The sequence below is a fragment of the Erinaceus europaeus genome, chromosome 23 (assembly GCF_950295315.1).
Source record: "Erinaceus europaeus chromosome 23, mEriEur2.1, whole genome shotgun sequence".
NCBI lineage: Eukaryota > Metazoa > Chordata > Mammalia > Eulipotyphla > Erinaceidae > Erinaceus > Erinaceus europaeus.
In genome coordinates this window covers 13,430,591-13,445,873 of record NC_080184.1, presented here as the reverse complement: position 1 = coordinate 13,445,873, position 15,283 = coordinate 13,430,591, and the positions used below count along the sequence as shown (strand labels likewise).

The following is a 15,283-nucleotide window of genomic DNA, read 5'->3' as shown; positions in this document are numbered from 1 at the left end:
GTGCTGTCCATGGTGCTGAGAGAGGAGAGACCCCATAGCCCTGCCCACCCTCCATGGGCTCCCTGGGTGCTGTGCCTGGTGCTGAGAGGAGTGACAGCACACCCCAGTAGAGCACACACTTTATTTCTCTCTCAATTTCTGGCTGCCACTACCCAGTAAGTAAATAAAGATAATAAAAATTTTAAGAAATACGTAAATCAGTAAATCTTTAAGATTAAGATTTAGGTGGTCAGAGTGTGTTCATCGAGTAATTTATTTGTTTTTTCTGCCTCTAGAGTTATTTCTGGTTCTCTGCCGGCATGACTTTCCTGTTCTGTGTGGTCTCCTTTCCTTTAAATTTTAGACAGCGGGTGAGAGATGGAAGGAGACAAAGAGAGAGGGAGAGACCTTGCCGCACCTGCGTGTCGTGTTCTGACGCGGTTGTTGGGACCTTGAAACCTGGTCCTTACATGTGACAGAATATGCCCTCTACCAGGTCAACCGGCTCCCTGTCCCTTGTTTTTTTTTTTTTTTTTTTGCCTCCAGGGTTATTGCTGGGGCTCGGTGCCTGCACTACAAATCCACTGCTTCTGGAGGGCATCTTTTTCCTTTTTGTTATCCTTGTTGTTATTGTTATTGCTGTCATCATTGTTGGATAGGACAGAGAGAAATGGAGAGAGGAGGGGAAGACAGAGAGGGAGAGAGAAAGACAGACACCTGCAGACCTGCTTCACCGCCTGTGAAGCGACTCCCCCGCAGGTGGGGAGCTGGGGGCTCGAACCAGTATCCCCACATCGGTCCTTGTGCTTTGTGCCATGTGTGCTTAACCCGCTGTGCTTACCGCCTGACCCCGTTTCTTGGGCTTTAAAAAAAAAGATCTCGCTTTTTTTTTTCCCTCCAGGGTTATTGCTGGGCTCGGTGCCTGCACCATGAATCCACCGCTCCTGGAGGCCATTTTTCCCCCTTTTTGTTGCCCTAGTTGTTGCAGCCTCGTTGCGGTTATTATTATTGCCATTGTTGATGTTGCTTTGTTGTTGGATAGGACAGAGAGAAATGGAGAGAGGAGGGGAAGACAGAGAGAGAGGGGGAGAGAAAGACAGACACCTGCAGACCTGCTTCACCGCCTGGGAAGCGACTCCCCTGCAGGTGAGGAGCCGGGGGCTCGAGCCAGGATCCTTACGCCGGTCCCTGCGCTTTGCGCCACGTGCGCTTAACCCACTGCGCCACCGCCCGACCCCCAAGATCTCGCTTTTAAAAGGCTGGAAGAGCTTCACTGACTTAAGAGGGCCAGGCAGTGGCGCACCTGGTTGAGTGCACACATTACAGTGTGCAAGGACCCAGGATCGAGCCCCCGGTGCCCCACTGCAGTGGGGAATCAGAGCTACAGGTGCCTCTCTGTCTGTCTCTGTCTTTCTCTCTCTCTCTCTCTCTCGCCTCCAGGATTATCTCTGGGGCTCAGTGCTGTCACTATGAATCCACTGCTCCTGGCGGCCTTTTTCCCATTTCATTGGATAGAACAGAGATAAATTGAGAGAGAAGGGGGGGAGATAGGGAGAGTGAAACAGAGACACCTGCAGACCTGCTTCACCCCTTGTGAAGAGTCCTCCCTGCAGGTGGGGAGCTGGGGTCTCGAACCCGGAACCTCACTCAGGTCTTTGCACTTTGTACTATGTGCTCTTAACCCAGTGCACCACTGCCTTGCCCCCCACCTCTTTCTCTGTTTCCTCTCCTCATTTCAGTTTCTGTTTTATCAAAAATTAAATAAAACAAGACTGAAATCAAGTCTCCTGGCTTTGAAGGGTGAGGTGACCAGAAGGTGACTGACCCTCCTGGGTGTCCTGGGTGGTGTGTGTGTGTGTGTGTCTGTGAGTGTATGTGGGGATTGGGGCAGCAGGACTGGGGGGTGCTCTTTTTTGAGTTCAGGGTGGAGAGAGTGTGGGACGGGGGAATTGATGGCGGGGGGCATTGCTGGAAGCACGGAGCAGGTCGGCCCTGTGTGCATCTGGGGTGACAGGTGGCCCCAGTTCTCAGGGACCCCCTCACCATCTGTCCCCAAGTCACAAGAGCCAGTGATCACCCGCCCCACACCAGGGATGTCCCCCGTGGGGGGGGTCCCTGCCAGCTGGGCTGCAGGAGTGTTGGGTGGGTGGTGGGACCCGCCCACTGTTGGTTACTAAGGAGAAGAGACACTGACTGGGATTCCTGGCGTCTCAGCTCTGCGTGTGCCTCTGTGTGTGTGTGTGGGGGGGGGTCTTCTTTCTCTCTTTATTGAACAGGGGTACAGAAAAAATGAAGAAAGATGAGGGGGTCGCGGGAGTCGGGCAGTAGTGCAGTAGGTTAAGCAGTGTGAAGCACAAGGACCGGCTTAAGGATCCCGGTTTGAGCCCCCGGCTCCCCACCTGCAGGGGAGTCGCTTCCCAGGCGGTGAAGCAGGTCTGCAGGTGTCTGTCTTTCTCTCCCCCTCTCTGTCTTCCCCTCCTCTCTCCATTTCTCTCGGTCCTATCTAACAATGACAACATCAATAACAACAACAACAATAACTACAACAACAACAGAAAACAACAAGGACAACAAAAGGGAAAATAAATAAATTAATTTTAAAAAAGCTTTAAAAAAGAAAGAGATGAGGGGGTCAGGTAGTGGTGCCCTGGGTTAAGCGCACATAGCACTAAACGCAAGGACCTAGTCAAGGATCCCAGTTTGAGCCCCCACCTGCAGGGGTTCACCTCACAAATGGTGAAGCAGGTCTGCAGGTGTCTGCTTTTTCTCTCCCCACCCCCCAATCTTCCCTTCCTCTCTCAATTTCTGTCTGTTCTATCCAGTTAAATGGTAGGAGAAAAGGCCACCAGGAGCAGTGGATTCGTAGGGGCACGAGCCCCAGGGATAACCCTGAGGGGATAACCCTGGGGCAACTCACTGAGTAGCATGCTTGCTCTGCTGTGTGAAGGTTCAAGTCCAGGCACCCTAGGAGAGACGCTGTGGCCTGGGGTTGTGAGGCCTATTTCTGTCTTTGTCTATATCTGAATGAAAAATATTGTCATGGAAGTGGTCCAAATATGACGTCCTTACTCTGCAAAAAATAAGGGAAAAGGGGGTCAGATGGTGGTGCACCTGGTTAAGCACACATAGTTCGAAGTCTAAGGACATGTGCAAGGACCCCGGTTCAAGCCACCAGCTTCCCACCTTCACTAGTGATGAAGCAGGTCTGCAGGTATCTGTCTTTCCCCCTCCTCTCACCATTTCTCTCTGTTCTATGCAATAAAAATGGGGGGAAAGTGGCCACCAGGAGCAGTGGATTTGTAGTGCCAGTACCAAGCACCAGAGATAACCTTGGAAGAAAAAAAGAAGAAAAATAATAAATAAAGGAAAAAGAGATAAAGAGAGAGGCGTCAGAGCACTGACACACCATCAGGGGAGTCTCCCCTGGTGTTGTAGTGCTTCCATGTGGCACCAGGGCTGTACCCCGAGTTATCTCTCACCCTTCCTTTTTTTTTTTAACCATGACCCTGCTCGATTCTGTCTTAGGGTGGTAAGAGGTACTGAACCTGGGACCAGGGCTTCAGATGGCTGAGCTGCCAATGGTGTCATCTCTGTGGCCCTGTAGTAATTTTTATTAGTGATTTAATAATGATCGACACGATTATGGGATAAGAGGGGTACAATTCCCACCACTAGAGCTCCCTGTCCCCTCCCCTCCATTGGAAGCTTCCCTGTTCTTTATCCCTCTGGGAGTGTGGACCCAAATTCTTTATGGGGAGCAGAAGGTGGGAGTTGTGGCTTCTGTCACTGCTTCTCCGCTGGACATGGGTGTTGGCAGGTGGATCCACACCCCCAGCCTGTGTCTGTCTGTCCCTAGTGGGGCAGGGGTCTGGGGAGGGGAGGCTCCAGGACACATGGGTGAGGGCATCTGCCCAGGGGGGGTCAGGTTGGCGTCATGGTAGCACCTGCAATTTGGTGTCTGAAAGGCATTAAGCTATAAAGCAGGACAAATTGTTTAATAATCAGGAACCCAAAGGTAAGAATACAGCAGATGGGAGTTGGGCTCTTTGAGTGGGAAGAAGCCAGGAAGTCTATTTTAGGTCTGTTCCAAGGGGCCCAGGACTTGGCAGTCCAGTGCTTTATCCACTGTGTCACCTTCTCGGTGACGAATCCTTTGTCTTTCGAATGGCACCTCCGGGCCTGCCACCCACACCCCGTGATCCTGACGCTCCGTGATCCCCCCGGAGTCCCACTTACCTGCTCTCGCCTTTCCCCCTTCACAGAGCAACGATGCCTCAGGGAACACTTGGAACTGGTTATATTTCATCCCCCTCATCATCATCGGCTCTTTTTTTATGCTGAACCTCGTGCTGGGTGTGCTGTCGGGGTAAGTCTCTGCTCCCCACCCCACCCCACCTCACGCCACCTCACCCCATCCCATCCCTTCTCCATGTCACCCTTTTTCTTACCAGGAAGAGGCCAGTGAGCCAGGACCCTCCTTCTCCAGGCTCCAGACAGGTGTCATCCCTTGCTTCGGGGCTAACCACACCAGGAAGCCATTGGCAGGGGCACAGACCGTGTCCTGCTCAGAGCATCATGGGAAGGGACTCATTGGGTGGTGGGGGTGGGCTGAAATCCAGCCGCTTCTTGCCCACCCTCCCCCGTTTCCCTCGGGAAATGGAACAGTGTGCTTCTGGGAACTGTGTGGTGAGCGCAGGGCAGGCTCATGGCCCTGCGTCGTTATTAAGCCTGGAGCTCCTTCTCTCCATCCCGGAAGAAGGGTAACTTTTCCCCAAGCAGATCCGACACTCAACACTCACCCCACAATTGTGGAGTTGTGACTTCTGCTGCCTTGCTTCTCCTTCTCCTACTTCTTCTCTCTCTCTCTCTTTTTTTTTTTGCCTCCAGGGTTATCTCTGGGGCTTGGTACCAGCACTACAAGTCCACTGATCTTGGTGGCCATTTTCCCTTCCATTTTATAGCATAGGATAGAGAGAAATAGAGAGACGAGGAAGACAGAAGAGGAATCCTTACACAGGTCCTTGCACTTTGTACTATGTGCGCTTAACCCGGTGCGCTGCTGCCCGACCTCCATTCTCTCTCTCTTTCTTTTTTTAAAAGCTATTTATTTATTTATTTATTTATTTATTCAGTGTCAAGGTTTCACTGTTACGGACTGACCTTTTCAGATAGAAAGACATAGCCAGAGGGGCCAGGTGGTGGCACACCTGATTAGATGTACTTGTTAGTTACAAAGCACAAGGACCTGGGTTCAAGCTCCCGGTCTGTACCTGCATGGGTAAAGATTCATGAGTGGTGAAACAGGGCTGCAGGTCTGTCTGTCTGTCTGTCTCTCTCTTTCTCTCTGTCTCCCCCTGCTCTCTCAATTTCTGGTTGTCTCTATCTAATAAATAAAGATAATAAAAAAATTTTAAGGGAGCCGGGTGGTAGCGCAGCAGGTTAAGCGCACATGGCACGAAGCGTAAGAACCGGCGTCAGGATCCCAGTTCGAGCCCCCGGCTCCTCACCTGCAGGGGAGTCGCTTCACAGGCAGTGAAGCAGGTCTGCAGGTGTCTGTCTTTCTCTCCCCCTCTCTGTCTTCCCCTCCTCTCTCCATTTCTCTCTGTCCTATCCAATAACAACTACATCAGTAACAACAACAATAAAAAACAACAATGGCAACAAAAGGGATAATAAATAAATAAATAAAATATTTTAAAGAGACAAAGCCAGACACACACAGAGGGAGGGGGGCTAGGGCAGGTGGGGGTGCACCTGGTTATGCACACACATGGTATAATGCACAAGGACGTGGGTTCAATCCGCCCAGTCCCCACCTGCAGGGTAAAAGCTTCACGAGTGGTGAAGCAGGGCTGCAAAAATCTGTCTCTTTCTGTCTTGATTTCCCCCTGTCAATTTCTCTCTGTTTCTATCCAATAATAAATAAAAATATTAAAGAATGAGAGAGAGAGACAGAGAGAGAGAGAGCACTGAAGCTTCCTCCATTGTGCTAGGGGGGCATCTTGTACCCAAGTCCTCTCATAGCTCAGAAGGTTCACTGTCCAGGTGAAGTATTTTCATAGCTCAGAAGGTTCACTGTCCAGGTGAACTCTTTTCATAGCTAAGAAGGTTCACTGTCGGGGGTCGGGCGGTGGCGCAGTGGGTTAAGCGCATGTGGCGCAAAGCGCAGGGACCGGCGTAAGGATCCCGGTTCGAGCCCCCGGCTCCCCACCTGCAGGGGAGTCACTTCACAGGCGGTGAAGCAGGTGTGCAGGTGTCTATCTTTCTCTCCCCTTCTCTGTCTTCCCCTCCTCTCTCCATTTCTCTCTGTCCTATCCAACAATGAATTGCGTCAACAAGGGGAATAATAACCACAACGAAGCTACAACAAGGGCAACAAAAGGGGGGAAAAATGGCCTCCAGGAGCGGTGGATTCATGGTGCAGGCACCGAGCCCAGCAATAACCCTGGAGGAGGGAAAAAAAAAAAAAAGAAGGTTCACTCTCCAGGTGAAGTATTTTGTTGTCTCTAGTCTTCAGTTTTGAGAAAGAAATGGACAGAGAAGGCGAGATGGTACCACTCTACCACCACCTGCCGGACTTCAAAGCTTGAACACAGGGCCTCACACACATAAGAGAAGTGTTTTACCTGGCGAGCTAACTCCTGGCCCCTGTAATTTACCTCCAAAGTCTAGTTTAAGATTCTCTCTTCTTGACTGATTTTTGTTTTCAAATATAAAGTCATAGCATATACTCAAACATACACTTTTAGTTTTCTCTACTCAAGACTTTTTTTCTTTTTTGGCTGGGGAAAGAAATTCGTAATTCCCCAGACCTTGTTGTCCTTCTTAAAAGGTGTTTTTGATTTCATTAAAAAGTAGAGCCCTCGTGGTGTCAAAAGGGCTGCCTGGTGCTTGCAAGATAGCCATCCCAGGTTCCAGACAGGAGGGAGAGGAGGAGAAAGAGAAGGAGGAGGAGGAAGAGGAGGAGAAGGAAGGAGAAGAGGAGGAGGAAAAGGAGGAGAAGAAAGGAAACCAGAGAGGGAGAGGAAGACAGAGAGGGAAAGAGAGCGATCACGGCACTGCTTCACCATTCATGAAGCATTGTGCCCCACCAGGTGGAGCTGGGGACTCAAACCTGGGTCCTTGAGCATAGTAATGTGTGCGCTCTGTCAGGTGAGCTATCTTCTGAACCCCCTGTGGTTTCCCCCCTCCAGCTGTGTGTACCGGACAGAAATGCAAACAAAACAAAACCCGCCAGAGGAGTGTCACCTTTTTTTCCCTCCAAATTATCTTTATTTATTGGATAGAGGCAGCCAGAGATCAAGAGGGAAGGGGAAGATAAAGACAGAGAGACCCCTGCAGCCCGGCTTCACCACTCGCAAAGCTTTCCTCCTGCAGGTGGGAACCTGGGGCTCGAACCCGGGTCCTTATACACTGTAACATGTGCACTCGACCAGATGCATCACCACCCAGCCCCAAGATCGTCACTTCTATAATTTTCTGACTTTTCCTCCCCAAAGCCTGTCAGTTCCTGGTGAAATCCATGGTCCCCCAGGGACTTCTGAAACCCCCAAGCCTGTGTGTACGTACCTAACAATCCCCCACCCAACCAGACTTTTTGCTTCTCCAGGGAGTTTGCCAAAGAAAGAGAACGTGTGGAGAACCGACGGGCTTTTCTGAAGCTGAGACGGCAGCAACAGATTGAAAGAGAGCTCAATGGATACATGGAGTGGATCTCCAAGGCGGGTGAGAGTCGGGGGACCTGGGAAACTGGGGGAGACTTGGGGGCAGACAGCCTAGGAACACCAGGTCTGTGGAGGGTCACACATACACACACACACACACACACACACCAGAACCGAAGATCAAAAAAGAAAAGATCTAAGATCTAAAAGTAGAGAACTTAAGATCTAAAAGTAGGGAAAAGATATGAATAGAATATTTACAGAAAAGATCCCAGAGGCCAACAAGACATGAAAATTGCTCCAGGTCACTAATTGTCAGAGAAATGCAAATAAAGACAACCATGAGATACCGCCTCACCCCTGTGAGAAAGTCACACATCAGAAAAGGGAGCAGCAACAAATGCTGGAGAGATTGTGGGGACAAAGGAACCCTCCTGCATCGCAGGTGGGAATGTAGATTGGCCCAAGCCCTGTAGAGAGCAGCCTGGAGCACCCTCAGAAGGCTAGAAGTGGACCTGCCCTATGGCCCTGCAGTTCCTCTCCTGGGGATAGATCCTAAGGAATCCAATACACCCATCCAGAAAGATCTGTGTACACATATGTTCATAGCGGTACAGTTTGTCATAGTCAAAACCTAAAAGCAGGAGATGAGCAGTCTGTGGTCTATCTACACAGTGGAATACTACACAGCTATTAAGAATAATGAACTCACCTTCTCTGACCCCTCTTGGATGGAGCTAGCTGGAATTATGTTAAGTGAGGTAAGTCAGAAAGAGAAAGATGAGTATGGGATGATCCCCCTCAGAAACAGAAGTTGAGAAAAAAAGAACAGAAAGGGGAACTCAAAGCAGAATTTGACTGGGTTTGGAGTAGGGCACCAAAGTAAAAGACTCTGGGCAGGGGGGTCGGGCGGTGGTGCAGCGGGTTAAGCGCAGGTGGCGCAAAGCACAAGGACCGGCATAAGGATCCCGGTTCAAACCCCGGCTCCCCACCTGCAGGGGAGTCGCTTCACAGGCGGTGAAGCAGGTCTGCAGGTGTCTGTCTTTCTCTCCCCCTCTCTGTCTTCCCCTCCTCTCTCTATTTCTCTCTGTCCTATCCAACAACGACGACAACAACAATAATAACTATAACAATAAAACAACAAGGGCAACAAAAGGGAATAAATAAAATAAATAAAAAAAGAAAAGAAAACAAAAGCCATACCTGCTACCTGTTACACCCCATAAAGAATTTTTGTCTGGGGCTGGGCAGTGGCATATCAGGTTAAGTGCACATAGTACAATGTGCAAGGACCGGTTCGAGGATCTGGGTTCGAGCCCCCACTCCCTACCTCCAGGAAGGGGTTGCTTCACAAGTAGTGAGGCATGTCTGTAGGTGTCTGTCTTTCTCTCTCCCTGTCTTCTCCTGTCTCAGTTTCTCTCTGTCCTATTCAATAAAATGGAAAAACGTGGTCTCCAGGAGCAGTCGATTCATGGTGCAGGCACCAAGCCCCAGCGATAACCCTGGAGGCCAAATAATAATAGTAATAATAATAATAATAAATTGGTCCATATTTCCAGAGGGGGAGAAATACTAGAAGACCAGAGGGCTCTGAACCCCAATTGCATCAGCACCCCGAGAGAGAAGAGGGAAACAGGAAAGACACTCGGAAGGAGTAACAAGTGTAGGTGTGACTTAGAAAGGAAGACAAAGGGGGCCGAGTGGTGGCACACCTGGTTGAGCGCACATGTTAACAATGCGCAAGGACCCAGGTTCGAGTCCCCAGTCCCCACCTGCAGGGAGAAAGCTTCATGAGTGGTGGAGCAGGGCTGCAGGGGTCTCTCTGTCTCTCTCCCTCTCTATCCCCCCCCTTCCCTCTTGATATCTGGCTGTCTCTATCCAATAGGTAAATAAAGATAGTAAAAAATTTTAAATAAAGGAAGAGAAAGGCAGGACTATGAAGAAAAAAAAAGAGGGTGACAAATTTGTATAAATCTAGATAGTTCTAGAAATAATAGTCACCCCCTATCTGTGACCTTGGGAGAACCACTGCAGTTTCCAATGGAGGGAGTGGGGACACAGAGCTCTGGGGGTGGGAATGCTGTGGAATTCTACCTGTTACTTTGTAATTTTGTAAATCAATATCAGATCACTAATAAAAAGAAAGAAGGGAGCCCGGGTGGTGTCGCACCTGGTTGAGCGCATGTATTACAGTGTGGAAGGGCCCGGGTTCGAGCCCCCACTCCCCACCTGCAGGGGGAAGCTTCACCAGCGATGGAGCAGGGCTGCAGGTGTGTCTCTCTGTCTCTCTCCCTATCTCCCCTCCCCTCTCGATTTCTCTCTGTCTCTATCCAATAAATAAAGGTTGTTTTTGATTGGAACTGAGCTGCCAGTGCCTGACTCTGTGCTCTTCCTCCACAGAAGAGGTGATCCTTGCTGAGGATGACACGGATGGAGAGCAGAGACTTCCTTTTGATGGTAACTCAACGCCTGGCTCAGAGGGCAGGCTGTGGTGGGGGGGGGGGGGGAGACGTGGGAACTGCTAGGAGTCTTAGAACCCAGGCTTCTGAGTTCTAAGAGCCCCCAGAGGAGCCGATAGTCAGGGCCAAGTTCACGCCCAGAAGAGGCAGGGGGACAGGTCAGGCTACGAAAGGTGCAAGGAATGATGGGAATTCACTTTGATGTAATAATAATTATTATTATCGTTATGGTTCTTGTTTTGCCTCCAGGGTTATTGTTGGGGCCTGATGCCAGAATCATGGATTCGCTGTTCTTGGCAGCTGTTTTCCATTTTACTTTATAGAACAGAAAGAAATTGAGAGGAGGGGGGAGGTAGGGAGAGAGACAGAGAGACACCTGCAGACCTGCTTCTCCACTTGTGAAGTGTCCCCCACCCGCAGGTGGGGTGTGGAGCATACTGCTGTGTGTTCATAAGACTCGAACCCAGCACCCACCCCCGGAGAGACAGACACTGTACCCACTGAACACTCCCTCCTCAGAGAGTAGGGACACAGACAGAATGGGGCGGCGAGACTCAGTCCCCACCCCCACACTTGGTTGGAGTTCTGAGGGTCCCCACAAAAAGAGTAATGTCTTCTTCTCCTGCCATGTTTCCATTGTTGGAGCTCTGAGGAGAGCCACCATGAAGAAGAGCAAGACAGACCTCCTGCACCCCGAGGAGGCCGAGGACCAGCTGGCCGACATCGCCTCTGTGGGTGAGCCTGTGCCCTGGGCCGGGGGTGTCTCTCAGGGGCCAAGGGCTTGGGAACTGGGCTGCCTGGATTGGGGTGAGGAAGCGGGAGTTCTGCGAGGGAGATGGTTGTGGGGGCCGTTGTGCCTGTCGTTGGACACTGTTGCGTGAACCTGGCCAGACCTGCAGGGCAGGAGAGATAGTTCACTCGGTGGGCGTGTGCCATCCTGTGCGCCCAAGTCAGGACATGGCCCCCGCACCACACGGGGGGAGGCGCTGTGATCTTTCTGCTTCCTTGACATTCTCTATCGGGATGGGATAGCAGCCCGGGGGCAGTAAAAGTGAAGTCCTAGCTCCGCAGAAAGATGAGAGAGAGAGAGGAAGGAAGGAAGGAAGGAAGGAAGGAAGGAAGGAAGGAAGGAAGGAAGGAAGGAAGGAAGGAAGGAAGGAAGGGTGTACTTGGTTGAGTGTACATAGTACCATGTGCAAGGACCCAGGTTCAAGCCCCTGGTCCCCACCTGCAGGGGGGAAGCTTCGCGAGTCGTGGAGCAGGGCTGCAGAGATCTCTGTCTCTCTCCCTCTCAATTTCTCTCTGTCTCTTTGCAATATATAAATAAATAAAATATCCACAGTTTAAAAGGCGGGAGGGAGTGAGAGAAAGGAAGGGCCCGGCGGTATATTTACCTGGGTTCAAGCCCCCGGTCCCCACCTGCAAGGGAAAGCTTCACAAGAGGCAAAGCAAGTCTGCAGGGTGTCTCTCTGTTTCTCTCCCTCTCTCTCTCTCCCCCTCCTTTCTCAATTTCTCTCTGTCTACATCCAATAAATAAATAAAAAGAAAGAAAGAAAGAAATAGCGGAGGGGAGACAGCATAATGGTTATGCAAACAAACTCTCATGCCTGAGGCTCCAGAGTCTCAGGAGGTAGTGCTGTGGCTGAAGTCTCTTTCAGGGCCACAAGATCAAGTATTGTTTTTTACATTTTTATTTGCTGGGATAGAGAGAAATCAAGAAAGGAAGCAGACGGAGAGCAAGAGCGAGCAAGCGAGAGACCTGCAGCCCTTCTCTACTTGTGAAGCTTATCCCTTGCAGGTGGGGGCAGGGGGTCTTGAACTTGGATCCTCGTGCATAGTGACATGCATGTACCCAACCAGGTGCACCGCTGCCTGGCTACTAATATTGATTGGTTGACTGATTGATGAGGGAGGGGGAGACCAGCAGAGCCTCTCTCTGGCACATGTGACTCCAAGGCTCGAATTCAGGACCTCGTGCTTGAGACTTCAGTGCTTGATCCACTGTACTCCCCTCCCAGGACATAAAAAGATCAAATATCTTCTACTCTGCTATATATTTTTTTTAAAAAATTATTAGTGATTAGTTAGTAAAGATTAACAAGATAGTAAGGTCGCAGGGGTCCAATTACACACAGTTCTCACAACCAGAGTTCCATGTCTCATCCCCTCCATTGGAAGCTTCCCTGTTCTTTAGCCCTTGGGAGTCTGGACCCAAATTCTTTATGGGGAGCAGAAGGTAGAAGGTCTGACTTCTGTCACTGCTTCTCTGCTGGACATGGGTGTTGGCAGGTGGATCCACACCCCCAGCCTGTCTCTCTGTCTTTCCCTAGTGGGGCAGGGCTCTGGGGAGGGGAGGTTCCAGGACATATTGGTGAGGTCGTCTGCCCAGGGAAGTCAGGATGGGGTCATGGTAGCATCTGCAACTTGGTGGCCGAAAGGCATTAAGAAATAAAATAGGTTTGGGGACTTTTTTGGGGAGTGGACCACCTGGAATGGAATTAGAGAATACTCTGAAAGGAAAGGTCTCACCCGAGGAATGAAGCTGAAGGGTTGTCATTCCACACCTGAAGTCTCTGGACACAGTCTGAAGTGAAGCATGCTGAGGTGGCACTCGTTGCGTTGATTAGGTGCGATCGGCGGATGCAATATTATTTGATATGAATTGAGAGAAGCATGCAGGAAAGTGAGCCTCACCCTAAGGTTCCAGGACTGGGGGAAATATAGGCTCTATAGTGGAAATGTGAGGTTCCTGCTGTCTTAGGGTTCAAGAAGACAATGGATAGTTATTGTTATCATCACATTATTTGGTAATTGGGTTAACTTTGAAAAGTCCTTTAGTTAGGGTTTGCTGTATAATACCCAGTATCTTGTACATAGCGGTATCACCGGTTGCTTCTGATCTACCTGGTCTACCCTGAGACCCACCTTACTAGGGAAAGAGAGGCAGACTGGGAGTATGAATCGACCAGTCAACGCCCATGTTCAGCGGGGAAGAAATTACAGAGCCAGACCTTCCACCTTCAGCAACCCACAACAACCCTGGGTCCAAGCTCCCAGAGGGATAGAGAATGGGAAAGCTATCAGGGGAGGGGGTGGGATATGGAGACTGGGTGGTGGGAATTGTGTGGAGTTGTACCCTCCTATCCTATGGTTTTGTTTTTGTTAATGTCTCCTTTCTTAAATAAATAAAAAAAGATATGAAGTAGGACAAATTGTTTAATAATCAGGAACCTAAAGGTAGGAATAGAGCAGATGAAACTTAGGGTCTTTGAGTGGGAAGAAGCTAGGAAGTCTATTTTAGGTTTATTCCAAGGGGGCTATGACTTTACTAATTTTAGCCTTAGCCCAACAGCTAACAGACAGGTGAGATAAAAGTGTTGTCTGGGGAGATGGTGTCAAAGTTGAGAATAGGCCTAGATAGCTGGATCAGGGCAGAGAGTAGCTCCCAGACATGAGGAAAGTGTAAACCCCACTGATTTGACCCAGGCCCCGTGCTTATTCACATTCAGCCCAGGAGCCTGTGTGGCCTCTGAGTCCCTGTCTGTCAGTCTGAGCTCACAGTCCATGGTCCCAGCTGGAACCTTCCAGGCTGCTCTCATGTCAGGACCCGTCTTCCTTGAGGGGCAGAGCAGGCTGACCAGCCTCCCTGCAGAGAGTGGGGAGTCCCTGCCATGGCTGCTCTGCAGTGAGGGCAGGGCCTGGAGAGGCCACAGGAGGGTCCACTGATGTTCCTGATGGAGATGACCAGTGATGGTGGAGAGAGGGATCTGTGGGGTCGGGCGGTAGCATAGCGGGTTAAGCACACATGGCGTGAAGCGCAAGGACTGGCGAAAGGATCCCAGTTCGAGCCCACCCACCCCCCCCCCCCCCGGCTCCTCACCTGCAGGGGAGTCGCTTCACAGGCGGTGAAGCAGGTCTGCAGGTGTCTTTCTCTCCCCCTGTCTGTCTTCCCATCCTCTCTCAATTTCTCTGTTCTATCCAACAACAACAGCAATAATAACAACAACAGTGATAAACAATAAGAGCAACAAAAGGGAGCAAATGGCCTTCAGGAGCAGTGGAATTGTAGTGCAGGCACCAAGCTCCAACAGTAACCCTGGAGAAAAAAAAATCTGTTAGAGGTCTAGGTCCATCATATCTGTGTGGGAATCTAAGGATTCCCTGACTAGGGCCCCGGATGACGGGGTGGCCAGTATTGACCAAAAAGGGCCATCATTAAAGTGTGCTGGTCTCTTGCTCTTACCCAGCTTTTGTCATCCTTACTTTATCCGACCAGGTCAGACTCAACCCCAGTTTCTACGTTTCCCTGACGAATTCCAGCTCCTTTCCATGAAAGCCCAAAGAAACAGCATCCAACACTTGCATTGGCTTCGCCATGGCTGGGATGCGTTGTGTGAGCTGTTTCTAGTTTTTTATTTTTTATCTTGTGCCCTGCTGTGTATAACGACTCCCTCCCGCCACCCTTGAGGTGTTCCCTCTCTCCCAGGATAATTACAGGCTCAAAGATGTGAATGGCTTCTGAGTCTCATTCACAGAGCCATTGGGAGTTTGAGAAATTGGTCCGACTTCTGAGGCTGCTGAAGCCTGTGTCTGGCGGCTCACAGATTTCCCACCCCAGCCATGCCGTCTGCCCCAGTTCGGTTCCCTCTTCTTCCTGTTTCAGTCAGCCTGTTAATGATATCTTAATTTCCAACCCACACAAACTCCCCCCCAAACCTATCATGATCAACTATTTCTTCTTGTTGTGTGTGTCTACATCTGTGTTTTTTTTCTCTTTTTTCTTTCTTCTCCTTCCAGAGAAATTTTGAATCACAGGACTGCCAGGAAAAAGGATGGGAATTCGTCAAGGGAAATGTAGAAACTGTGGTTGAGTTTTTAAAAAATCATAATAAAGGGGCCAGGCAGTGGTGCACCTGCACACACATTACAATGCGCAAGGACCCAGGTTCGAGCCCCCGTTCCCCACCTGCAGGGGGAAAGCTTCACGAGTGCTGAAGCAGGGCTGCAGGTGTCTCTCTGCCTCTCTCTCCCTCTCTATCTCCCCCATCCCTCTCAGTTTCTCTCTGTCTACACCTAATAATAAATAAATAAGATAACAATAATAAAGCATAGAGTATTAGATACTTGGGACCTTTTGTGGCCTTGGGGCAGGGGGGCTAAAGCCTTGGAGTCTCAAGCATG

General features: G+C 50.2%; 1 protein-coding gene across 6 annotated transcripts in view; it reads left to right on the top strand.

The window, feature by feature from the left end:
- Nucleotides 1-15,283, top strand: part of CACNA1A (calcium voltage-gated channel subunit alpha1 A) — a 194,359-nt gene that overhangs the window by 83,385 nt on the left and 95,691 nt on the right. For 4 of the 6 annotated variants that reach the window (XM_060181837.1, XM_060181835.1, XM_060181836.1 and 1 more), the window contains exons 7-10: nucleotides 4,242-4,345; nucleotides 7,589-7,704; nucleotides 10,044-10,101; nucleotides 10,746-10,837. In XM_060181837.1, coding sequence (XP_060037820.1) covers nucleotides 4,242-4,345; nucleotides 7,589-7,704; nucleotides 10,044-10,101; nucleotides 10,746-10,837 — 370 coding nt within the window. The remainder of the gene's footprint in view (nucleotides 1-4,241; nucleotides 4,346-7,588; nucleotides 7,705-10,043; nucleotides 10,102-10,745; nucleotides 10,838-15,283) is intronic. The other 2 variants (XM_016192271.2, XM_016192270.2) reach the window with 1 other exon arrangement.